At 38.5% G+C, this 26,523-nt stretch overlaps 2 protein-coding genes across 7 annotated transcripts in view; one reads left to right on the top strand and one right to left on the bottom strand.

The window, feature by feature from the left end:
- Ankrd17 (ankyrin repeat domain 17) overlaps positions 1–22,828 on the bottom strand; it is a 136,377-nt gene extending 113,549 nt beyond the window's left edge. For 2 of the 6 annotated variants that reach the window (XM_087908882.1, XM_087908883.1), the window contains exon 1: positions 22,320–22,827. In XM_087908882.1, the coding sequence (XP_087765008.1) occupies positions 22,320–22,721 (402 nt within the window). In that variant the 5' untranslated portion in view covers positions 22,722–22,827. Of the gene's footprint in view, positions 1–1,288; positions 1,358–22,319 lie in introns of those variants that run through there. The other 4 variants (XM_087908885.1, XM_087908887.1, XM_087908884.1 and 1 more) reach the window with 3 other exon arrangements.
- A 309-nt stretch (positions 22,829–23,137) lies between these two features.
- LOC146893783 (uncharacterized) lies at positions 23,138–26,287 on the top strand. Its single transcript, XM_085691657.2, has 2 exons — positions 23,138–23,583; positions 24,189–26,287. Exons 1-2 carry the CDS (start codon positions 23,324–23,326, stop codon positions 24,307–24,309), a joined length of 381 nt encoding a protein of 126 aa, XP_085547783.2. The 5' UTR covers positions 23,138–23,323; the 3' UTR covers positions 24,310–26,287.
- Positions 26,288–26,523: the final 236 nt, after the last annotated feature.

The following is a 26,523-nucleotide window of genomic DNA, read 5'->3' as shown; positions in this document are numbered from 1 at the left end:
TTAATGAATGTATATATCACTGTTTCCAAATAAATAATTTCACAGCATTTTAAGAAAAACTCACTAACAGTGTCTAAGCTGGGGGATGGGGGAAGAAAAGATGGAAATTAACCACACCATTCAACTTAACACAATAACGTTTAGGAAGGGGGGCATGTTGGGCAGGTGTCTGCAAGGAGGTAGATAATACAATGGAATCAGTTTTCATTCTGCAGAACCCTGAGACTTGCTGCAATGTCAGCTCCAGGCACAGGCTGAAAGACTCCAGAAAACGCTCATTGATCATGCAGCACTTTATAATGCGCATAGGCTTCCCCCCGCCCTTGGCCCCGCCTAGCTTCCCTTTGCTGCAGCTCCCAAGCCCTCTCCCCACAATAAAATCTCTCTTGAAGACAGTGAAATGGTAACAATTATCCTCACACTACCATAAAGCCTCTACACCCGAATAGCCAGGCTTTTTAGTCCTTTTCTTAAAGACGAAAAGGAAAACAAAACGGTAACCACCACAATAAAAAAGCCCTGCATCCTCACAGAGAAAGCAATGAGATTTAAGTAAATACAAATTTTTGGTAGTATGCTACAACCAAGGCCATAATCAATCACAGTTTCACTTTGACACCTATTTTCTTGAAATGCTTTCTATTCAAATGGTGTCATTTAAAACTGATAAAAATCAGAAAAAAAGTGTAATTTAAAATACTCATGATTTAAATCATAAGGTTTTTATCGATAGTGCTTTAGCATCAGAACTCAAATTTCAAGGTTTTTTAAATTAAATCCCTAATTTACTTTACAATAAAGTCATATGAAAAAAATCCAGGATCAGAGTGTACCACTAAATCAAGCAATTAGATTCTCACGCTAAAAGAAGCAGCAGTTTTTACAATTAATTGCAAGCACAGCTCTGGGCTTAGATATGTAAATGAATTCTCAGACAGATGATACTAAACCTACTTCAAGCTGCTTTGCAGACCCCACCTTCTAATGAGTTAATCTAAAGGTCATCACCAGCACAAGGCTTTTAATCAGGTCCAAAGCCTATCTCCCTTTTTTCCTATCAAATATATCTACAATTTATAACACATAAGGTTCAAACAAAATAATACTAGAGTTTAACAATCATGTGAACCAGACGAACACAATCTCACAGGAAACAAGGTCTGTCCGTGTCTTGCTTTTATGCTCTGCCTCTCCGTTCTCTCCTCTAATCTATTCATCTGTAAAATAATTCTAGCAGATAAGATTTCTTTGTTCAAATTTCAACTTTCATTTACAGACCTAACCCTACCTCAAGAATGTCTTCTAGCACATATGCTTCCATTTCAGCCGCTGTCTCCACCATGTTTTATCAAACTGCCATGTTTCTTACTGCACTATGATTAGATCATTGCCAGCAGGAACACTCCTCTGTGTCAGCAAGGGAACAGGAAATGGAATGTTCTATTACAAGCCTAAAGCAGCTTAGCTGCTCACCAGCCAGGCATCTACCAAAAGAGCAGGGGTGACTCACTGCGCACTCTTTAAAGACACAGAGGCTCTATTTCAAAGCAAACTTCTGCCAAGTAATCTCCATAGGTAAAATCTTATTTTATCATTACAAATTTTAAAAATATAAAATCCCAATTTTTCCTTAAAGAATACATATATGTGTATGTATTTTTTAAAGCTACTTGACATGTTAGTTTTCTGAACGAACAAAAAAGATTCAACTGGGTTACACAGCAATTTATGCTAAGTAAAGTCTTACAATGAGATTAATTGCTGTATTAAAGATGCAGGAGAGGAGGCATGATAACGTCAAGTTAGAAATTTGGAACATCAAGCAAATGGATTATATAATATACCTAACTACTGCAGCTGCCTAAGAGTGTAAGAATTATCTTAATGCAGAATTTTAATATAGTAAACTGCTTTCCTATACTCAATTGTTTGTAAAGCCCCTTCTAAGTATCAAATGAACATCTATTATATATACCACAGTATATTCATTTCCCGGTAATGCCTTTAACTTCATCCATTAACTACAATAGTGTAGTTTTTCCATTAAAATGAACACTGTAAGACATTTGCATATCAGAACGTATTTTAGGAATAACCAAGATGAGGTTTCTTCCTAACAAGCTCATGAGATGAAGTGAGAAAAAGTATATACTGTAGTTAGAAATACCTTTGTTGTGGCAGGCAACGTATGGTTTTGTTCTATGTTTAAAAAAAAATGTTCTTTAGCCCTCATAATAACCCAGCTACGTGACAGCAACTTAAATAGCTTAGTGGGTTTACTATATGTCATTGAAATGTTTCTGTGTATATTAACTAATAATTTTCAGTCTTAAAAAGGATGTTATATGATATCTACTTGAAAGTTGTAGAAATCAGAGTAGGATAAAGCTGCTTGTCCAGTTATCCCCAGCTAAATTAATTTTGCTGAGAGACTAAAACTGGTGAATCTAGACAGCTTGCTCTGGATTTTATTGTCAGAATCATCTACTACAGTCTTTCTCCAGGCAATATTATTTACATTTCATGGACAAAGAAATAATGTCTCTGATCGGGCAGAGTTACGTAACAAAGCCAAAGCCACGTGCAATCTAGAACTGTGGGACTCAACGAAGTTAATTGCAACCAAGTAATATAATATCATAAATGCTGCTGCCTTTAGCCCACACTTAGTGTCTGCATTTAGGTATGGTAATGTTTACTTGACAGCATCTCCAAATCTTCCCGATGACACCTAAAACAAAATGAAACCAGCAAACTCAATTTTATCTCCTACCTTCAAGGTCAACTAGCTTTAAGCTTCAAATATACTTCATGTCTAGGCTGAGAGAACAAACTTTCCCTCAGAACTTCAAGATAAATAAGCAAAGACGGGTATGACTTCAAGAACTCACAGGTTAGGGCATTCACTCTTTCTTCTCATAAGCCAAGAAAAAGCTTCTCAAATTTATCAGAAAAAGATAGGTCCCCAAAACTCAAACCAAATACTGACTTTGGGGCTAGCAAGATAGCTCAGTGGGTAAAGGGCTTGGGGCACAAGCCTAACCCTGGAAGAGGTTAGGAGAGAATCAACTGCACAGAACTGTCAGTATGAATGGAATACACATTTTAACTGTTTGGGAACATTTTGCTATACATCAAAATAGTGATTTTCCCATTAACTTTCCTTTCTAAGCCACCTTGCTAATACAATGGCTTGATGTTAAAGCAAAATACTATGAAAAGAGATACATACATACATATATACACACACACACACATATATAAAAGTGAATCACCATCAACTAAACTTTATTTTATAGAGAAAAAAATCCTTTGTCAGTTGTCCAAAACTGATTTCAATGAGATCATTTTTTTCTGAAGCCACTTTTCTCTAAAGGTAATGATATTAAAGTATAAGTAATTAACATGCTAAGAGACACATATAAACTAATACATAAAAATAATTTACAGGACAATTTTTTAAAATATTTACTGAAGTAAGATTCAATGTCCAGTGAAGTTTTACATTAAAAAAAAAAATAGCCAGAAGTTTACTAAGCATCAAAGGCCAGAACTGTTCTCCTTAAACAAGAAAAAAGCAGCTAAGACAGAAACTATAGGCAATGTATTATCAAGCTAGAACACTATTTTGCATTGATATTTCCCTAAATCTTGTTTATTTTTGGTGGTCACAATCAAACCTGGTGAAAATTCAAAACTCACATTTTTCAAACAAAAGGACAATGTGAAGATGCCACCCACAGAAAAACATACTAAGAAAACATTCATTTTCAAAATGTATTTATTTACATTATGTGGGGGTCTTCCCCTGTAGTATAAGGTAGTTTAGAAGAAAAAAGCAAACAAACAACAACAAAAAAGACCCTCAATTGCACACTAGTCTAGCCAAGCATAAATGAAAAATCTTAAAGACTTAAATTGTTCTAAAATATAGCACGAATTTTGAAAGCTCACTATAAAACCTCAGTAAATATCTATGTTTTACCTCAAATCTCTCCTAACCTAATTATGCCATAAAATGACTGAAGATTCTATATGTATTTCTAGTTTATCACAGTAATATTCTCTTCTTTACCACTAAGTTTATTTTCTCTTTTTACTAACTACATCCTTTACCTAAAAAGTAAGAGATATACATGAGAAACAATACACACACAGGACTGTGGATGCAGCTCAGTGGTAGAGCACTGACCATACATAAGGAATATCCTGAGTTTTATAATCAGCACCACAAAAAATAGATATAATTAAAAACAGAAAAGCAAACCTCTTGTCATCCTGAAGAGGAACAACCAATGAATGTAACAGCCTACATTTTCCATGCACACCTTAGTAGAAGACACTATTTTTACACACGTGGAAGCATGCAATGCACAGTTGTCCCTGTTTCCACGGGTTCTGTACTGATGGATTCTAGCCGCTGCAAAAATGAAAACAAAAACGGGACCTGTACAACTATTTACAAAGCATACACACACACACACACACACACACACACACACACACACACACAGCATTATGTCTAAGTAATCTAGAGATGAGTTAAGTAGGCAGGAGGTAGGGACAAAGAGAAAAGTTTGATCCAAAAGAAACTGAGAAACATCAGTTTTGTACATGGAAAGACAAGAATCATCACTTGCTGAATCAGTTAGCTGTTTTATTTTTTTCTAGTTCTGGGTTAAGAAAAAAATACATATAATGGAGTTCAAATCTTGAAGGACATCAACAGAATTTTCAGATCTTTCTTCTACAGTTCAGTTGTTCAGGTTAACATAAAGTCACTTTCAATTTCCTAATGAAGCGTTCGTAGCCTTTCAGAACATATACAGGAAGCTTCTCAGGGGTTCTATGCCTACAGAAAGAGCCGGAGTGCACTGGACGGTGTGGGAACTGTATGCTGAGCACCCTCACTGTTTAAATGAAGTGCTCTACAGCATATGCTCCAACTAGCACAGGCAAAATCTAATTTTTGACAATTGCTCTAATTTCCAGTAAAAACATTACTGTAATATTTCATCAGTCCACTACGGATAGGCATTTATACTGCACGTAACAGTTTGCAACACTATAATTAACACTCTTCAGTATAAGATCCATCACCATACCCAGTTACATTATCTATTTTCAAAGGATAAATGTAGCCTGGCTGGCCTAAAACCTTGTGACTTTCTTTTTAAAGCTCACCGCTAACAGTCTGTCATTCATTATGCATTTACTGAGGACTTAGCAGGTGGGAGGGTCTATACTACACCCTGGACACAGAATGGTTTAAAAACAAAAGTCTACTATACAAATTCAAAGTCTACATGAACTCCATAAAGGTTTCTGGCCAAGTTTACCATCTGTCTAAACTCCTCACCATTTTTTTTCTCACTATAGTCCCTTTCTATTCTTCTCAAATTCAATTAATAAATAAAAGAAAATTCAACTCAGAACAACACAGAAGAGAATCACTACATTTAAAAAGAAAATATTTCAAATTAGAAGTGTGCTGTATACGAAATGTGATTTAAGCGTCCTTATCCAAGCCAAGTAAAGAGGCAGCTGGTGCCTCAAGCACATCTGAAGTAATAGCTATGACTGCTGACACTTATCTGTTACCTCTCCCCATGATAGGTTGGTCACAATATGAATCCATTGTTTTTCTAGTATTCATGCAACAGGATCTATGTATATAAAACTGACAAAGTAATATTTTTAAGTCACATCCACCTTTCCTATTTATGAGTACTGTACAAGATTAAAAAAACAAGCAGCACAACAAAAATTACTTATTTAGTTTTATTTTTAAAATTTGGTTGTGAGCCTAGCCTTTAACGGATGAGTTATCCCTCTAGGCTTTAGTTGTATTTTTAAATAAGCTAAATCTACTGACTATTAATTTTATTCTAGCTAGCATCATAGTAACAATCTCCTGCTCCAAAGCAAGAGCTGACAAAAAGAAATCAGATATACACACACATAGATAAGGTGGAGATGACCTGGGAATAGACACTTAAATCACAAAAAGAAATCTTAAAGTCAGAAGTGTGATACACTGGGATGTAAAGACTACCCAGATGTTCAAGGAATCCTACTGCTGTCACTAGCTCTCTTTTTCTGACTCCTGGATGGCCTGGGGTCTCTCAATGTTCAATTAGTGTGGTGTCAAGATATGTTACTATTCTGCTAATTCTAGTTTAATCTACCTTAACAAACTTTGAATGGTTGACCTGCAAGTAATTATTTCAGTTACCAAGAGTATCCTTTCAAAACTCATAATTCAATGTATTAAGAAGTTCATTACATAGGGCTAGGCTACAAACTACAAAATGGGACACTATCCCCCTTTTCTTCTAGTAGTCAAACTGTGACACTAGACAGAGGATCACTACAGAGTTGTCACATAAAGAAAAAATTGCTTTAGTGTTCTACATCTCCATTAATGTGCAACTTCCCAGTACTACTGGACACCTGGCCTCTATTTCTAAGAGAGTGATTTTTTTTTCCTGAGACAGGGTTTCTCTGTAGCTTTGGAGCTTGTCCTGGAACAAGCTCTTACAGACAAGGCTGGCCTCGAACTCACTCACAGAGATCCACCTGCCTCTGCTTTTTGTTTTATGTATGTTGAGTGTTTGTACATGTATGTCTATATATCACGTGCATGCCTGCGCTCAAGAAGGCCAGGAGAGGTCATCAGATTCCTTGAGTCTGGAGCATAGGTGGTTATGAGCTGCTATGTGGATGCTGAAAATGAAACCCAAATCTTCAGGAAAAGCAGCCAGTGCTCTTGATCAGGATGTAGCTCTCAGCTACAATTCCAGCACCATGCATGCTACAATGATCCCTGCCATGATGATGCGCTAAACCTCTGAAACTGTGAGCAAGCCCACAATTAATGCTTTCTTCTGTAAGAGTTGCCTTGGTCACGGTGTCTCTTCACAGCAATAGAAAAGTGACCAAGACAAACATCATTAATTGAACATTGTGTTAAAGGAAGTTAAAAGAATTCATCTATGTAAGTCCATTCATTTCAAGGAAAATTTCCATTAATATCAATAAAATGGAGCTAAAGCTTCACAGGTGGCTAAGCATATGGGGTAATAGCTGTGCACTTTATTAATCATAACTCAGTTTTCCATGTAACTCTTCACCTATCAAAAGACAAAATAGCATATATAAAAATTAATTCTTACAAGTTTTTTTTTCTCCTGACTGATGAGGGACGTTTGATGATAACTAGTTCAGATCTCAACACCCACACTGGGTAGGTGACAAATGTCTGTTAACTATAGCTCCAGGGGATCTGATATCCTTCTTCTGGTCTCCATGGGCAACTGCAGGTATATATACATGCACAGATATACATACACAGCCACATGCACACTAACAACTATATAAAATAAGTCTTAAAACATTAAATAAAAGTAAATTAGAATTTACTCATTGGCTCTGGTAGGTTGGTTTGCTGGGCAAGACTCATGACTGGGGTTCTATCCCTGAAACTCATGTAACAGAGGAGAATTAACTTCTCAAAGTTGTCCTCTGACATTAACACCTATACCGTGACAGGTGCGCACTCATATATCTTACACAAATAAATAAAGCATTCTAATCAACTATAGAATCTCAAAGGTTTAGCCCCCTCCAAATGGAAATTTGACCACAACCTAAAAAAGTTGAAGAAAATTGTTTCTAACTGAAAAAGGACAATTCCAACTTCATTCCGGAATTTCATTTAATGGATTAAGGTAAAAATGAGTTAGCGAGTAACATGTGACACTACGTACTAAATCAACTACACAAAAGTATTTTCATTCTTCATAAAGCCAGCTTCTTTGTCTGTGGGTCACAATTCTACAGGTCATATAATTGAATTGACTTTAAAAAAAAAAAACCAAGCAGCTGAAAAACAGAAAGAAAGAAAGAAAGAAAGAGAGAGAAAGAGAGAGAAAGAGAGAGAGAGAGAAGAAAGGAAGAAAGAAAAAAAAGAAAAGAAAAGAAAAAAGAAAAGAGAAGAATAGGTCTACTGCTAGAATACTTTAACATAACCTCTTGGCAGGCAGTTCAGTAGAGCTTTGTTAAGTTTGAGGCCAGCCAGGTGTACAGAAAGCCACTTCCAAGTCAGCCAATGTTATAGGATAAGCTGTCTCAAAAGAACAAAGTTATAAATGCACAACAACAAAGATTTAAAAACAAATACAAAATTAATTCATTATATTATAATGGCAGCTTTCAACCATGTTTCCTGACACAACTTCACTGCAGCCCTTGGTTCTGAATACAACATAAAACCACTACACCAATAATGATCAAACGCCTAAGGACTACTGTATATGTTTTGAATTAAAGTGTTTTTACTATACTTACAAAGTTTTCTGAACTCATAAAAACATACATAAATATGGACAACAAAGACATTTTCCTAACATCATTCTTTAGCATGTACTGAATTAGTGTCTTTTAGGTAATACTGCATTATAATATTTGATCTTTAAAATTGCTGTATAATTTGCCCACAGGTGTCATCAAAAAAAATAAAATAAATATTCTGACTCTGAATTAGAGCAGAACTTTCAAAGATTTCTGAGGTGGCCCTAGACATTTTTTTTGCCATTCTGTGCTCTTCATTTATGCAAAGCAGTTTTCCCAGCTCTGATGACTATAAAAATCAATGCACCAGTGAATTCTATAAAATAAGGAAAATGATGTGTGATGCAATATCAAATATTCAGCCAAGATTCAATCCCGTTTGTAAAAATAAGCATATCCAACCTACTAATAATGTTATTATTATTACTTATAATACTGTATTATTACTTACTAGTAAGGTGGATATGCTTACTTATTATTAAATAATAGCCTTCATCTTTAATAAATGATAAAATTATATGTATACCAAAGGAATCAGTAAATGTCATTTGTATACCTATTTTATAAACCCACACAATAGGAAAACTCTTCAAGGGAAAACAGGTCTTGAGCTGAAAAGTCAAAAACCCTGATTTAGAGAAACTTTGCTAAAACGTTCATTAGACCAACTATGAAAAAAAACTTGAGACTAAGAAACTTGTCCCAAACAGGATATACTAAAGAAGGATTCTAAAATAACATGATTTCACATCATATCCTTTCCAGGAGAAATAATGCTAGGAAAAGAAATGCAAAAACAGGCTCTTTCAAAATTAAATGAAACTTCAATATTACACAATATTTGTAAACTACTAACACGTCTGGGTTTTAAAGATAGTAGAATATGACTGCTTTTTTTTTTTTTTACTATCCTTTGATTAAAGTCTTCATAAAAATTTCTGTGAGGGGTTCAGTAGGTAAGTGCTCTGGTCTTTTACAAGTCCAGTTCTCAAGGGATCTGATGTTCTTTCCTGACCTCCACAGGCACCAGGCACAAAAATAGTACATAGCCATATATGCAAGCAAAACAGTCATATACATATAAAATAAAATATTTTTTAAAAACTTCTGTTATGTTATTGAGGTCAGGGAGACCTTCATTTCATTAAGACAAACAAATCTTAACGTTGCTAGTTTTCTTAAGTAAGATTTTCTTCTGGGCTCCATGGAATTAAAAACTAGCGTTCTCATGTGTAAGATAAAAGCACTGCCACACCAAGTCTGCATTTAGGTCTTGGTATAAAATACAAGAGAGCCAGTCTAAGGTTAACTTTCAGACAGCAAGGCACACTCACAACTTATGGCGTATCACTAAGGGAGTCCTGAACTGTAAAGCAGTCAGTGGACGCAGACACATAGTAAGAGAGGACTATGTGTTAAAGGGTCTGAGGCTAAGAAAACAGCACGAGCAAGGCCAGCAAGATGGTTTACTTAATACAAACCCTAGCAATGAGTTAGCTAGGCATACAAAATACATACATACATACATACGTACTTACACACATGCAATTTTAAAGAAAAGTATCAGGTTTATATCTTTGTTTTGATATTTGGCCATTTTATCCAAAACCCTAGCCTTACTTGCTAAGCCTATAGCAAAGAACTCATAAGAATATAGTTTGTTAATTTATTAACCACAGGAAGTTAAAGTATTATGAATTATTTTAAAGTTTTAAACAAAATTGGAAAGAGAAATAAGAAAGAGTTGCTCCTAAATTTGAAAATAAATAAATAAATTAAGTCAAAGGCTGGCAATCAATGTGACTCAGTGGCTAAAGTACCAAGCCTGATAAACCAAGTTCAATCCCCAGAACCCACAAGGTGAAAGGAGGGTAGTGGCGCCTCCAAGTTGTCCCTAACCTCTACCTATATGCCATGTCAAACACAAATAAATGTACTAAAAAAGTTTTTAAATATCAAATATCTTAATAATTATTTTCACAAGATTCTCTAAGAGTCTAACAATACAAATATTTCATATACAATCTGACACACAGTCCCTACTAAAATAAAGTTGAACAATGTTCCTTTAGTTTAAGGCTCTGAAAGCCTCAGTTTACATGCCATACTTACCAGGCAGCATGGACATTCTTCCCAATCCACATTTGACAACTTATAATGCCAGGTTAGCCATAGGGTATGTATTTTTATATGATGTTTAGCAATAGTGAAGAGATTGATCAGTTGATCACCTTCACAATCTAGAAATTCAACCTCAAGATCAATCACATGAATATTCTTAAGATGGAGGTTAGGGAACTAACAGGATGACATAGAACATAACAAAATTAACAAGACCCTCAAAGTCTTTTGAGGGTAAGGAGTAACTCTTACACCTAAAGTAGACTAAAAAAAAAAATTCTTAAATATCTGAAAGAAGACTCAAATGGGAAACAAAATAATTTGCTAGACTAACTATACAATTTATTCAAAATCCATTTTGGGGGACAATTACTAGAAAGGCCATAAAAGGATAGCAAGGAGGCAGTAGAGCAAAGGCATTAAGGGGAAGCAGACTTTAAAAAATGGTCTGATTCCACCATTTACTGGAACCTTAAGGAAGTGACTTGCACTTTTTTCAACTATAAAATGGAGTGATAAAACCTACCATTATGGAATATACATAAAGCAAGAAAAACTGTGTCAAGCACTTATTAAGCACTAACTAAAATGTAATTTGGGTCACTTATAATTACTAAATATGCAGAGACAAGATACTTGTGGATGAAGCAGTCAATAGAATTCTCCCCAAATTCATATAGATGGCTAGATTAATATATATGACTAGAACAGGGCTTGTATTCTGGTTTTCAGTCTAGCAGATCAACATCTAACAAAGAGATAGTACCACTTCAAAATTTTGGGTTGACATGAATAATAAAATGACAGTTAAAAAAAAATAGACCCAACGGGCCAACAGATGCTGAGTAGAGGTAAAGGGGCTTATCCATGCAAGACTGATCCTGGGAACCCACATAAAGAAAGAAAAAACAGATTCCACCAGAAAGTCCTGGCCTCTTTACACACACACACACACACACAATGTTTTAATAAAAGACCCATGTGCCTGGTGTAGCACTTTCACCACTAACGTTAGATTGCACCATAATGCTATAACACATATACAATCACAGAAATGATCCAAAAGGCAAAACATAAAAGGACAAAATTTCCAAACTGGAAAACAAGGGAATACTCCACATCTAACAATGAGTTCACACACACACACACACACACACACACACACACACACACACACACACACAGCGTTTTAGATGTGGAGACTCTATGATCGCAATTAAGAAGAAAGGTGTTTCAGGGAATTTTTTTAAAAACATTCTCACTTATGCAAACCAAACTTTGATTCCATAAATATGCATTTATACATCTGTAAGAAAATATACAGAAAAAAGCAAAAAATTAAGCTTAAAAACACACTCGAGATATAAGATTTTCAATTATTCTCTATCTTGCTCTACTGTTTAAACTTTTAGTCAACATTTACTATGTAATTTAGCAAAAGAAGTTAACATAATGTCCCTTTAAGGTTACAACATCATAAAACTGAATACTGCCAGCAATTTCATGGTAGTTATTGGTAGAAACTTCTGAAAGATTTTCTTTGAAGGATATTATCTTATTCCCTCAAGTGAACGAAACACATCTTAGTTCAGGGCTAAGAGTGCTTGCTCATGCACATTGGCTTTAGAATCAATATCTAACTTGAGTAGAAAAAAAACCTGAAATACTTTAAAATAAAAAGATTGCAAAACAAACCAAAAGAGAGCAGAATGAGAGTTGAAAAGAACTAAAATATTCAGCCTGTCTAATATGCACTAGCATATGGAATAGAGTAGGTTGAGTACGGTAGGTCCAAAGAAAATCTAGATCAGCAGTTCTCAACCTGTGGGTGTGAGCATATTCATAAAGGGAGCAAAATTACAGTTATGAAGTAGTAATGAAATAATTTTATGGTTGGGGTTACAACAACATGATAAACTGTATTAAAAGACTGCAGCATTTGGAAGGTTGAGAACTACTGATCTAAATGACCATGTAAACAAACACTACAAGTGGCTGTTGCTCTTCTTAATAAAAGCTCTACCCACCTACCCACCTACCTACCTACCTACTTACCTACTTACCCACCTACTTACCTACCTACCTACTTACCCACCTACTCACCTACCCACCTACCTACCTACCTATCTATCGAGGGAAGGAGGAAAGAAGTGAGGCCTGCACAGGAAGAAGAAAAATTGCAACAAACAAGACATGGTAGTATTTGCCTGCAATCAATTCTGGAAGCTGAGGCGGGAGAATTGTGACAATGAAGCCAGTCTGGGCTAATATGAAGACCCTGTCCCCTAACAAATAAACAAATCAAAACAACAACAACAAAGAAAACATGAGTATTTAACCCAGTGGAAGAGTACTGAACATGCACTAGGTCCTGAGTTCAATTCCCTTTAGAGTGAACCAACAAACCTAGCAAACAAACACCTGGATTACATGAAAAATACATAAAATTAGTTTGTCAACCATAAGCTGCTCATAGATGTTACCTATTAATCAAAGAACAACATGTGAAACTGATTTGTATAAGTAAACTAACTTTCCTGTGTATAGACATGTTCATATGTACATGTGCACATTGGTCTGTATGTGCATGAATATGCAGGACAGAGGTAAACTTGACCCATATCTCTCAATTGCTTCTCCTTATTTTTTGAGCTAAGTTCTCTCATGTACCCTGGAACTCAGCTAACTTGGGACCCTCCCTCCAGTCTCCACATCCTCGGCATTGGGATTATAGGCACATCATACTCAGTTTTTTACGATACCTAAATATTTTGTTTGTGGGGTCTCTGGCATATACAAATCGGGCACATATAAAGATGAACACACTGAGGAAATACAATTTGATGCTTCATTCTACTGTGCAAACATGAAAGATAATACTTCAAACAATGGAAAGGGTTAGCACGTGTAATACCTAAGTCAATTCATTAACTACTTGGAAATATAAAATTGAGTCTCCCTCCATGAGCCTACATAAATGTGAAATTAAATGTAAAAAAGACAAAACATCAAGAGATAAAAGCAACACAAATGCCCACCAGCTGATAAACAAAATGTGATACATAAATACAACAGGATATTATTCAATCTTAAAAAGGAAATCTTGTCACATTCTTAAACACACACACAAAACACACACACACCAAAAAAAAAAAAACCTGACTTTTTTTTCAACTGAAATGAGAGTCACTCTAAGATTCCACTTATTTGAGCTGCAGAAGTAGAAAACACCTAAGAAACAAACGGCGAGCAGGGACAATGCAGTGTTTCAATGCATGGACAGTACACTTTTGACTTCGAAAGGTGGAAAAGTTCTGGAGATCTGTTGCAGAACAATGTGAAATTTCCTGACACGACAGAACTGACACCGTAAAACCAGTAAGATTTTATTGCTTAAAATTTAAGGAAAAGCAAGTTATTATAAGAGGTATGAATTAGTTTCAAAAATTACTAGGCATCGTAATCAAACTCATTTCAAGCACTCTGAGTGTCAACTCTAAGAACCCACATGGTGGCTCACAACCATCCATAATTCCAATTCCAGAGGATTCGAGGCCTCTTCTGGCCCCCATGGGTACAAGGAAACTGTCATACATTAAAAAAAAAAATGTTTTTTAAAGAAAACATAAATATAAAAGGAATCTGTAATATGTAAATCTTTATAAAAATTTAAGGAAAAAAGTAGTTTTTCCTAGCAGACAGAAATCTAAAGTGAAATGGACAATGGACAAAACATTAAATTAGAAAGTTTCTTAAACCAAATCCAAAAATGTGTTCATAGTAAATAATACCAAGTATTCCACACCCTTACCTGCAGGCAAAACACCCATGCACACAAAACTGTATTTAAAAAACAACAAAACCACACAATGCTACAAAACTGCTTAACTTTAGTAAAGAAAGATGAAGAGTCTGAAAAATAGATGCACGGTGTGTTTATGGGTTAGAATACTCAGTGTTACACATCATGGCATACTGCATATCCTATCAAAACAGACATAAAAATATGTGTGGCAATTTGCAAAAGATAATTGTAAAGCCTATCAGGCAGGTTAGAATCCAAATTCCAGACAAACAGGATCAGTGACTGACAGCTAACTCCTAAGACATTAAAGCAGCCTAGAGTATTACACTCAATCACATGAAAGCAGACACTTAAGACTTTTTACTTAAAAGACAGTAATTTCTAGAGGATGAAGAAAAGGCTCAAGTGGGGAAAACACTTGCTCTGCAAGCAGGAGGAACAGAGTTGGGTCTCCATCACCCATGTTAAAGTTGAGCAGGCATGGCAGCCCATCTGGTAAACCCAACATATGGGAAGCAGAAACAGGCAGCAGATCCCTGGAACAAGCTAGCTAGCCATAACAGCTAAATTAGTAAGTTCTGGGTCAAAGTAAGAAGAGATCCTGCTTTAGTGCAGTAGGGAGAGCAATCAAGAAATACATCCTGATCCTACACAAACATATGTCCATGTCAACTGGCACAGACATACACACACACACAAAATCAAGCTTCAACTAATGATTAATGTTGATGTGGACACGGGAAAAAAGGCTATTTGATATTTGTGCACAGTAAACAAGTAAACACGCCCCTTTTAAAAGTGTTAACAGGTTTCAAAATCCATTCACACATTTACTGCTAAAGCTTAGTGAAAGACCAATATAGGACATCTGTTTCTCATTCTCGTCAATTTAGAGGCCGAAATGCAAAGGTAGAAGAGGAGATACAGGGCAAGTCTCCCTCAAAAATCTCTAGAGCTGAAGATTCTACTTTGAATCCTGAAGGGTAGAATCAAGAAAAATCAAGAGGGACTGTAGAGATGGCTCAGTGGTTATGAGCACTGGCTGCTCATCCAGAGGACCAGGTTCAGTTCTCAGCACCACATGGCAGCTCATGATTACCTGCAGCTCCAGTTCCAGGGGATCCGACACCCCTTCTGACTTTCACAAGCCACAGGCATGCAAGTAGTGCATAGACATATATATATATAGATAGACATATATATAGAGAGAGATGTTTTGCATACAGGCAAAACATCCATGTGCATAAAATAAAAATTTTTAAAGAAAAAGAAAAGTCAAGAGCCAAGGGAAGAACATCCTAAGTCAAAGACCCCAACACAGTACATTTTAGCTCAGAATGACAAAGGAGGAGCTAAAAATATTATTGAAAGAAAAGTATTCAAGTAACGGCCTACATTTAAGAAAGAGAACCCACTTGTTACATGAGGATTGAATGGGATATAGGGAGAAAACATGGGAAAGAAAGTTGTCCTTTGACCCCCCTATGTATCATAAACTTGAACTACACGATACACAGGGCTACAGAGCAATGATGTTCCTAGGGCTGTCATATTCTCCAATGCCTACTACATTTCAGACATGGTCAATAAAAAGCCACCCAAAAAGCAAAGTCGAGGACACAGACAACAGTCAAAAAACATTCCTCCCAAAGGGAAGAAATGAGGCAAACTAAGAAATTTGTAGATGCCAGCATACAGCTCTCACAACTGCTGCCCCAGAAGCAATTCATTATTAATCTAGCCAATGACTGCTGTTTGCCTCCTTCTCTTCTTCTCTAAAGGAACTTTGATCACAGTTACCCCATTCCTATTCTCACTGGACAATAGGTTAGGCAACAGAGACTTTCCTTCTCTTTTTGCCTGCAGAGTACTGAACTAGTAACATCTACTTGGAGCTGTATAGAATAGCTGAGTGGGACTTTGACTTGATTTACTTAAAGGAAAGACTGGGTGTGGGAAGAAAGGTGTGTACAAATAGTGGATGAACAGAAGTATGAGCTCAGTTGTCAAGAACAAAAATTTAGACTGGAGATGTAAACTTTAGAGTGACTGACATACAGATAGTACAAAAATCACCTAAAGATCAGACTCAAAAAAAAAAATAGCAGTAAATAATCAAAGGATGCGCACTGATGTGGATGGGAGAAGCAAGAAGATCAACTAAAGACAGCTAGTTAACACAGGAACAGGAGAAAAAGAAACAAGAAAAGGCTAAAGCTCTTTTAAGAAGCAGGACTGGTCAACTGCTATGTAAAGAGTAGGAAAGAAATTATCACAATTAATTAAACAGAGGTTATCTAGTTACCTCTGAAAAGCAAAATACATAGTACCAAAAGAAAAGTTCTAAGAATTGTTTACATATAGGGTCAAGGAAGGTCTCTTGTGTGGAGTGTCTTATGAGTAATAAAATAATAACTTACTAAGCAAAATACTTTTTCATATTGTGAAAATATAAAGATAATAATATATATAAAGAATACCCACAAATATAAAAAGCACACAAAAATCATTAAGAAAAAAAGAAGCACAATATGTAAGAGATGAAAAAAAAATGTCAAAAGCAATCCAAACAAAAACATATAATTTTAGTCAATGTTGACAATTATGAAAATACAAATACTGCTTTCAATAAATTATTTTTAAAAAAATCAAAGAAAATCACATCTGGCGCATTCTCATACACTTCTGATAACAATAAAGCTTGGGGCAATTAAACTAAGAATTATAATCCAATTAAAATATCTTGTATGGGTCCAATATAAAAAGCTACAAAAAATTCTTTTAAGATATGAAGTTCCGAACATTTTCCAAAGTAGCCAAAAAGTATTTATGTAATATTCATACTTGAAATTTGGCTTCCTGAAAAATCTAACATGTAAGACTAAAATTTACACAATACACACTACCTTACAGGACAAGACGTAAGTAATAAAGCCAGGCTTCTGCCTTCAGACCTGACAGTCCTACGTTCTAACCTACCCCACCACTTCTCTGACATCACTTCCTTCTCAGAGACAGTTTGTGAAAGTCAGACCCAAATAAAGGGATGTCAGACTCACAGGTCTTTCTCAGTATCTAATAAAAAGGTGGGCAGAGCTATGATGGGCTACAGAAGAAAGTAAAGAAAAACTGGGGTAAAAAAAACAACTAAAATAAATAAAATAATCTTTGTAATTTCAGACTACTTACTCTATCCAGACTCTAAGATAATAACCCCTATTTTAAAGAAAATCTTATTACTTTTACCATAATTAATAAATGAATGATAAACAAATGGATCTATTTTGAATCAGACAAATTCAGATTAAATCCTGTTCTGACACTTAATAGAAATACATCCCTCACAAAGTTACTTAAATCTATTTTAAACCAGTATCTCTGTCTGCAAAATAAAGTCCCAACACTCAAAGAAACATCGGGGGATGCTAATATCATCATAAAAGATCAAAGAACTACTTGAGGGAGTCAGTTTTCTCCTTCCACCATGTGAGCTTCTGGGATCAAACTCAAGTCAGGCTTGAGAGCAAACATCTTTACCCTCTGAGCCATCTCACCGGCCCTGCACAACATTTCCAAACTAGCATTCCTTAAACAGAATATATAATTAACCACATATTATATATAAAATTTAATGTCATTCTTACATTTCACCTGTTTACTCCTTGATACATTTTTAACTTACATATCTTAAAAGTTTTGTTTATTCACAGCTTATTCAATGCAGACTATTGAGCATACAGTAAGAACGCGTTTTCTGAATAATGAAATAAATATGGTGATACCTAATTAATTCATAGAGTCATGGTGAATGCAAAATGAGAAAACATGAAAACTTTATTAACTCCTTTCACTTTATTAACAGTGCTATAAAGAGGGGTCTATTACCACAATTTACATATAAGAAAATGAGCTAGAAGGGTTAAAGAACTGGACCAAGACCATAGAACTAGTAAGTGATAGATCAAAGAACTGACCACACACAGTCCATGCTCATACTCATTAGCTAAGTCTTCACACACAGTGGGCACTCAAGTACTAGTTTTTACTATGCTGTTAGAATATAAACGTAAGCAGGAAGTTTAAAGCAGTCATCAGGCATTCAACAGTCAATGACAATTAGTTTAAGTTGTTTTCTATCTAACACCTAGGCAAGTTTCATTAGTCAAAGATAAATTAAGAAATTTAGAGATGTTGCTGGGCATAATGGCATAAGCCTTTAATTCCAGCACTGGACAGACAAAGGTGGATCTTGGTGAGTTCAAGGCCAGCTTGGTCCACAGGGTGAGTTCTAAGCCAGCCAGAGTTATATAGTGAGACGATGTCTTTTAAAAAAGAAAGGGGGGGGGGGGGAGGGAGGAGAGAGAGAGTGAGAGAGAGAGAGAGAGAGCAAAAGAGAGAAATTGAGAGATGTTAAAATCCAAACATCAGCTATTCACAGGCTGTGGTTACAAGAAAGGAAGGAACTCATGGTTTCCTAAATGAACTCTGGATTCTCCCTAGAACTGGTACTAATTAACTGAACATTTCCGTATGTTGTTCCTTTTTTCTGTTCTTAATCAAGTCCTCTCTAAACAGAAGGTAAGACAATAATATTTCAAAGATTATCTATTTTATAAATAATGCTGCATAAGTTGAAACAGAACTGGGCAACAGTACAGGCAAGTTTCTTTTGGATAATCTGAGATTTCATGCATTTACAAGAGAGGAATCTAACATTTTCAAACAAAAAAAAAATAGTTTCAAGAGTCTAACTTGAGTATTTTTCCCTTCTCCCTCCTTCTCAACTACCTTTTCCCCAGCTAAAAGTCTATTAGCCTTGCAAATCCTTTCAATACTGTCAGTACTTATTCACTTGGCCCCACAGTCTAAACTCCTTCATTAAGTCATCTCTTAATGTGAAAACCACATCTTTCCTACACATACTGGTGGAATTCTGATCAACTTCTACCATCTTCTATTTTATACCACCTCTTCAACAAAAACACTGCTCTTCCACTTAAAAGTCTTGTCTTTAATATTTCCTCTCTTTCAATTCTGCTTTTAAAAAAAGCTTTCACTCATATCCAAAAGTATGTTCAATAGAATGCAATGTTATTTCTGAAATGAAGCATAGTCTTGCAATTTCATCTTTTTCTTGTAATATTTAGTTTATTTCTCTAATTTCGAAAGCAGTGCAACATGGTTTTTATGTTAAGAAACATATTTTGTTCTTTACTAGTCAGGAGGCCATTGAAAGCTTAGAAAATGACATTTTCAACTTAGAGCTAAGGTCTTGTATCAAACTGAAGGCAAGAGATAGAGAAGGTTTTTGATCTCGTACGTTCTTTCCAGGTCCAGCTGAGGCTATGCAAGCATCGGAACATTACCATCCTGTTCTAAAACACTTGGGGGAGACCTCCTCAACCAGGTACTTAAAGCTGGCACTTAAATCCATTTTCCTTTTCTTCCATTTTTGCCTCTTTCAACTAGCGAACATCCAGCTAACACTTCTTCAAAAACACCAATGTGGTGGTGTCATGTTATATCATCGTTCACATTCATCATGCTTTCAAGTTAAACACGCACAAGTATAAGCTTTCATAGTCCTTCCTAATCTGGTGATTTTCTTTTTTACTGAAGAATTAGTTCAAGTACCATGTTATCTGCATTTTTAAACTGCGTAGGCTAAAACAATGTATTTGGAGAAAAGAAAAAAAAACATACATTTCCAAAGTCCTACAAATTAAACTTCTGATGACATGTCGGGACAACGAAAGTGGAAAGCAAGCGTTGCACAAGTCACCCAGCTGACTTACGGTGTACAGCGCCCTAAGGCTTGCCTCCTCACTCTGATCAAAGAACGAGGCAAGTACTGAGAGAAAAACTGCTCCTTCTGTCTTGCCTAGTCACGATGTCTTGTATACATTTCTTAATGGCTCAACTTTTCTTACACATACTTCACTCAACAAATGACAAACCTATTGTTTATGCAGATGGCATTGCAAAACACACTAAGAATCAACACTATCTTAGTTGGTCAAAGTTAATATAAATAATACTTATTTTCAGATCAAAAAAAAACCCCAACCTACATATAAAACTTAAGGAGTGATTAGGTCATGTTGCAGTAGACAAAACTAGTGCATGTAGGTATGTAGAATTTGCAGCAGAAAATTCCCTTAAGAATTACATTAAGCATATGACCTTGTTCCAAACCAGTTAAGTTAGAAAACTTAAAATCTTCATACTGGTATTTTGCTCACAGCTGCTAAACCTGAAATTCAGCACCAGATTTTGAAACAGATCAGAAGGGAGACACAAGGAAATAAATCACTTTCAAAGTACTGTTCTACGTCTGTAAAAACGTTGATTCCTACTTTTGCAACTACCAGACACAACCAGTTTCCTTTCTGCCTTGCTCTTTAAATAAAAAGGCTGAGCTGAAGTATGAGAAAATGCTTCCCACGTCTGAGGTTTATAAAACTGGTTACTTCTAAGTATCAAAACAGATAAGGATTCCATCACATCTTTCTCATCATTCTTTCAATAGTAAAGTTTTGTTTTCTCTTGTGTTGTCGCTTGTCTCCAATACTTCTAATGAAGCCTGGGCAACATACTGTCGGAAAACATCCAATTAAAAAACTACCTACAATAGGCCAAACAGAAATAACACAGGGGAGAAGTCTGGATGTATGTATGCCTACTCTTAGAAGTCAGATCTAAGAAAAAAATAAGTATGCTTGGGCTTATTGCGAACAGGTGAATCCCATTCCCTTTCTAAGATGTTTTTCTATTTAAATAGAACCTGGATGGGGAAAAGGAAAAAAAAATGACCTCAAGAAGAGGCTCTTGCCAGGCTCTACGTCTGGGGAAGGAAACAAGCAGCAGGCAGAAGTTCTGGTTAATCACATTAGTCTTCTCTTAGAACTTAATTTTAATCAACTTTTACAGCTGCTTTCCTCTGCTGCCTTAAGTTCCTCCTTTCTCCACATTAAGATGTTCAAAGCTTCCATTTCAGAGCACTGACAAGAAGGTTACTTTCGGAGTTAATAACTGGGAAGTCTTAGTTGCCTATCAGCATGGTTCACTAAGCTTTTGGGTTAAAAGGCCTTCTTTGAGGAACAAGATCCCACAACGCCGCCTGTCTGTAGGCCCAGGAACAACTACAAACAGTTATGAAACCAGATCACTAGGACAAATCCCAGGGCCTTCCTATCCTAACCACTACAACCAAGCCTAGGTGCAAAGCAGTCGCTTCTTCCTCGTGTATTTGAAAAGGAAAAAAAAAAAAGTGGGATCTGGTTTGATTATTTCTTACTAAGAGAGAACCAGATGATGTATTACGTATGCACGTAGAGCATCAAACAGAATTTTTATGTACTAAGCCACTTGTAAATGCATACAGATATAAGATCGGTTCATCCAAAGCCTTTCATAAATCGAGTAAGTTAAGATTACTTCAGCAGCCGCAACAGTTTAAAAAAAAAAAAAAAGGGCCTGCAGCAAAACAGTATGGAAAAGTACAGCTTCTCACGTGTCTCTCCCAGACACAAATACTTAGCGCCGAGTCCATTACAACCTTACCAGCACCCTTCCAAAACTACTCCTCCACCTTACGCTGACAGAAAACTACCAACCTCGCAGGCGTCCCCCAAGAGACTCTCCTACCTATTATCTTACCCCTCCCGCTTTGGCTCCGCCCCCGCCCCGGGAATGAGGTGGCCTTACTGGCCCCGGAGAGACCACCCTCCTGCTCCAACGTGCAACCCGGGAATGGAACCAATCCCTCCTCCCTCCCTCGACCGTGAGAAGCATCCTAGGATAACAAGCTCTTCACCAACTCCTTGCACTCTGTGGTCCTCCCACCCCCACGTGTCAGCTACCCTCCCCCACATTCCCACACCTCACGACTCAGGCCGAGCAAAGAAAGGGGGCAGTCGACAGCCCGGTCCCCAAGACAGATCTTCCACCCGGAGGACTCGGTCCCACCGCCAGTCCCCTCCCACCCTCGGCCCTCCAGGGCCCCTTCCTCCCCCCACTCGAGGTGAAACCCGGCCCTTGCCTCAGAAACCTCCTCTTCCTCGTCGTCGTCGTCCTCCTCTTCCTCGCTGTTGTTGCTGCTGGTGCCGCCGCCGCCGCCTCCTCCGCCGCCGCCGCCGCTGTTGTCGCTGTCGCTGCTGCTCTCGCTGCTGCTGGGGGGTCGGCAAGTCCGGGTCCGCTTGGCCTTGTGGTGCTGCTGCTGTGGAGGCTTCTTCTTCAGGAGCAGGTCGCAGACGCGCACCATCCCACGAGGAGACGAGGCCGAGCGAGCCCCTCCACCGCCGCTGCCACCGCCGACCTCCGCCGCCGCCGCTGCTGCTGCTGCTGCTGCCGCCGCCACGGCCACGGGGGGGGCCGCCACTGCCGCCGCCGCCGGGGGGCTCCCTTCTCCCTCAGCCGCCGCCGGAACCGTCGCCTTCTCCATCCCCGCGGGAAGAGGGGGGGCGCGGACGGGGGAGGGGCGTGGGGGCTCCTCTCTACCGCGACTTCGGCCGCGCCGGGGCCGACACAGCGTTCCGGGCCGCCGCCGCCACCGCCTCGGTCACCTCTACTGCCGCCGCCGCCGCCGCTCCGCCAGCTCTCACCTCGTCTCGCGATACTAAGGGCGGGGAGCTTGGCGATGGGAGGGAGGGAAGGAGGGAGGGAAGGAGCGAGCAGGAGGGCGGGAGGGCGATGGGGGGGGGGGGGTGATGCGAGGTGGAGCGTGAACGCCGTGCCCGGGAAAGCCGAGCGGGCGTCCTGGAGGAGCCGCGGCCGGGGAAGGGCTCCTGGTGTGGCTTCCGCCGGGGAGACGGGGCTTGGAGCGGGGACGGCAGGCAGGGGGCCACGGGCGGACGAGCGAGCGCCGGGATGGCTCGTCTTCTCGCTACTTCCCCCACACACAGCCCTGCAGCCCTCCCTCCTTCCTTCCTGGCTTCTGATTAGAACGCAGCCGCAGGCGGAAGCGCGAGTGACGCCATCAACCCGCGTCCCGGCGGTCCGCGCGCGCGCCGCCGCCTGCCCGTCCAAAGTGCGGATCGGACGGGCATGCAGTCGGGGACCTCTCCCCCGCCCCCCAGACGATCGTGCGGGGTTCAGGGAAGCCGAGGCAGTGGCATGGAGAGCAGTGGGCCCGGGTGCAGTGAGAGGCGAGCGCGGAAGCCCGGGGCAGCTGTGCTAGTGGGAGGCCCGGCTTCCAGATCCGGGAGGTGGGGCCTCGCCCCGGACCTTCTGGACAGACTTTCCTGCCTGGCCATTTTCTCCACCGCCAAATCTAGAGGGCTTTGGATCTTCAGAGATGACTTCGTGTAAGGAGAGAGACTCCTGGCGGGCCCAAAACAAACTGAGCTTCCCCTCAACCATACCTTGCAGCGGTCATGTCCTCACTTTAATACCTCGCCAGAGTTTAGTCTCGGGTCATAGACTTCCTGAACCTGACTTTTACACGTTTGTAATATGAATTTAGTGGAGTCTAAGACCATGCAGTTCAGAAGAGGTGGATATGGGAGCTTAGGAGCTGTGCCATCATTCTGTGCATCTCGGTCTGAATTCTGAGTTCATTTTAAGTACCTGGAAAACTTGCAGACCGTTTGAAATGTAGCTTTCCTCTTGAAACAAAAACCTCCAGTGTAGCCCAGGCTAGCCTTGAACTGGCGATCTTCCTCACTCCGCCTCCCAACTGCTGAGATTGTATTGGTCTGCACACCCACCATGTCGTGTTTATGTAGCTTATTGAACTCAGAATTAGCCATTTCTGGTCTAGTACGAGTAGTGGCATAAGGAAAAGGAAGCAAACATCAAAGACGTGTGTGCTGGCACGAGATAAAAACTGCCTCAACTGACAGAGTTGCCATTTTAAGATTGCTAAGTTTAGCTGGATGCCTGAATTTTTTTTTCATTTTCTTCTTTTTAGCACTGGCATACCATATGAAATGTGGGCAGTTGCCAGTACTCCTCAGAGTACCACAGAAGAATTGGTGATGACTAAATCAATTCATTCAAGCAAAAACTACATGTGCCTACTATGTGCGTAATCTATGAAATCAAAGTCTGTGTCTCCAGGGGCTGCGCTTGTGTAGGGTGTGCTATGTAGCCATACATGCAACATGCTAACCATTTGCCTGTTACTTTCCCCTGTATTTGTTGCATTCTGCTGTAGAACAAAGAAAAAAAAACAATTATGTATCTTACAATCTTAGTTTCAGCTGAATCTTCTGCATTTTATAGTTTCTTCAGCGCCTTTTCTCACTTTCCACGTGAATACCCTTTGCAATTTTTAAATCGCAGTCCCATTTCATTGTATGAGTGACTTTACATTTCACAAGAGACTAAGGCCACTGACTATAAATTCCTTCAATTTTCCAAATGCTAGAAACATGATGATCTTTTGTCAGGATTGAGAGAATGGCAAAACTCCTCACCCTTATGTGAGATCAACTCTCTAACTTTAGTCTGGTTCCAGTCTCTTTATTGGTCTGGTTTTTTTGTTTGTTTTATGTTTTTCTGATTTCAGTCCTTCACAAACTGTAGCTCGTTTTTGTAACTTTTACTCAGTTTCATTTTTTTTACAGTCATTTTCTTTTAAAAATAATTAGATCTGGTGTCTTCCTATCAAAATTTGCTCAACAACTCTTGATGGTCTTCTGTATCTGTCCTGCTATCAAAAATGTTCTCTAATGTAATTTTATTATTTGGAAAAAATTTTTGCTTTATGGTTTAGGAATGAGATGATGACCTTGTTGGAACTTGTCAGATAAGGCAAACTATTAGAACAGTCAAATCCCCTGGCATGGCTTTTATCTATTTTTAAATAGTTTTTGTACTTAGTATTTTTTTTTATGTTTTCTTCCTTTGTGGGCTTTGTAGGCAATACTGACTGACCATTTATTAATTTTTCCCTGGGCACACAGAATAAACCAAATCTCACGTTTTCTCATGTGCTTATATCCAAGTGACTGAGTTCTAGAAAAAGTATGAACGGCAACAATATGCTCATTTCCAGGCTTAAAGGAACCTACTGAGCTTTTATGTTCCACTACCTTGATACCAGTGAGCATATAACCTTGAAAGCATATGTTGCTGAGCTTAGATCTGAAGAGAGTGTTTCAGTAACTCAAACACTGTTGTAGCAGGAGGCCACCCCAGTGAGAAACACCCTTTTTTTTTTGTACTTCTTATAGGAAAGAAAATGGAGGTTTGAGAATTTTTATGTAATAAGAGCTAAACACCACAATTCAGAAAATCTGTATCAGGAGTTGAATATTGCTTAGAAAATACTATGTTACATAGGTACCAGGTTGGTTGGTGACAAGTTAGCAGTGTGTTACAGTGCAGTGTCTACTCTTTCTTCATCAGCCAAACTTAGAACTAAGTGTTCTGCTCTGGCCTTTGCCTCCAAAACTTTCAACTAAAAGCTAAACTTAGAGGTAGTGCAGCTGAGGTATCTGTCTCCTCACCCTGATATGTCAGTGGGGAGTTTCACACTAGAGCTTGCTTGTCCCACGTTGTCAGCGCCATGTGCTTGTTCATCGAGAGAGGCAGGAAATGATCGGGGCCAGCCTTTTCTAGGGTTTCAGTGATTTTTTTTTCCTATTTCCAACTCTTCACCCCTTCACTTCCAGGTACAAGAGATGATGTACACTTCCAACCCAGGGTTACAGCTTATTAACTTAGCCAGGTGTGCTGCTGGCTACATGCAGTACATGTAGGATCACAAGGCATCAGATTAATAAATTATCTCTGCTTTTGGCTTCTAAACCACATTCACCAAAAACTCAAATGATCAGCTGCCAACTAAAATTTCATCCGAATTTTGCTAACTGAAGCACCAAGTCTTCCAAAGTCCTGTGATTGTTTAGTTCTAACATACTTTATGAACAAACTACTTCTCAGAGAGAAAACAAGACCACTAACATAAGGACTGTGAACCTTGTAGTAAGCGGTTTCTATGGCTGTGAAGAGACACCATGACCACGGCAAAGCTTACAGAATAAAATATTTAATTGGAGTGACTCTTAGAGTTTCAGAGGTTCAATCCATTATCATCATGGCAGCATGCAGACAAATGTGCTGGGGTAGTAGCTAAGATACCTACATCTTGCAGACAACGGGGAGTTGACTGGGACACTGGGCAGTATTCTGAGCATAGGAAACCTCCAAGGCCACCCCCAGAGTGACACACTTCCTCCAAGAAGGCCACACTTTCTAATAGTGCCACTCTCTATGATACTACAGGGGCCAATTAATCC

This window comes from Myodes glareolus, chromosome 8 (assembly GCF_982192425.1).
Source record: "Myodes glareolus chromosome 8, mMyoGla1.1, whole genome shotgun sequence".
Taxonomy (NCBI): Eukaryota; Metazoa; Chordata; class Mammalia; order Rodentia; family Cricetidae; genus Myodes; species Myodes glareolus.
Note: the sequence above shows the minus strand (reverse complement) of the source record. Positions and strands in the feature narration are given on the sequence as shown.

Bases quoted from the DNA above. Each gene is read 5' to 3' on its own strand.
- LOC146893783 (XM_085691657.2), top strand. From the start codon at position 23,324: ATGCAGTCGGGGACCTCTCCCCCGCCCCCCAGACGATCGTGCGGGGTT. The intron at 23,584-24,188 runs GTAAGGAGAGAG...TCTTCTTTTTAG, and splicing joins ATCTTCAGAGATGACTTCGT to CACTGGCATACCATATGAAA.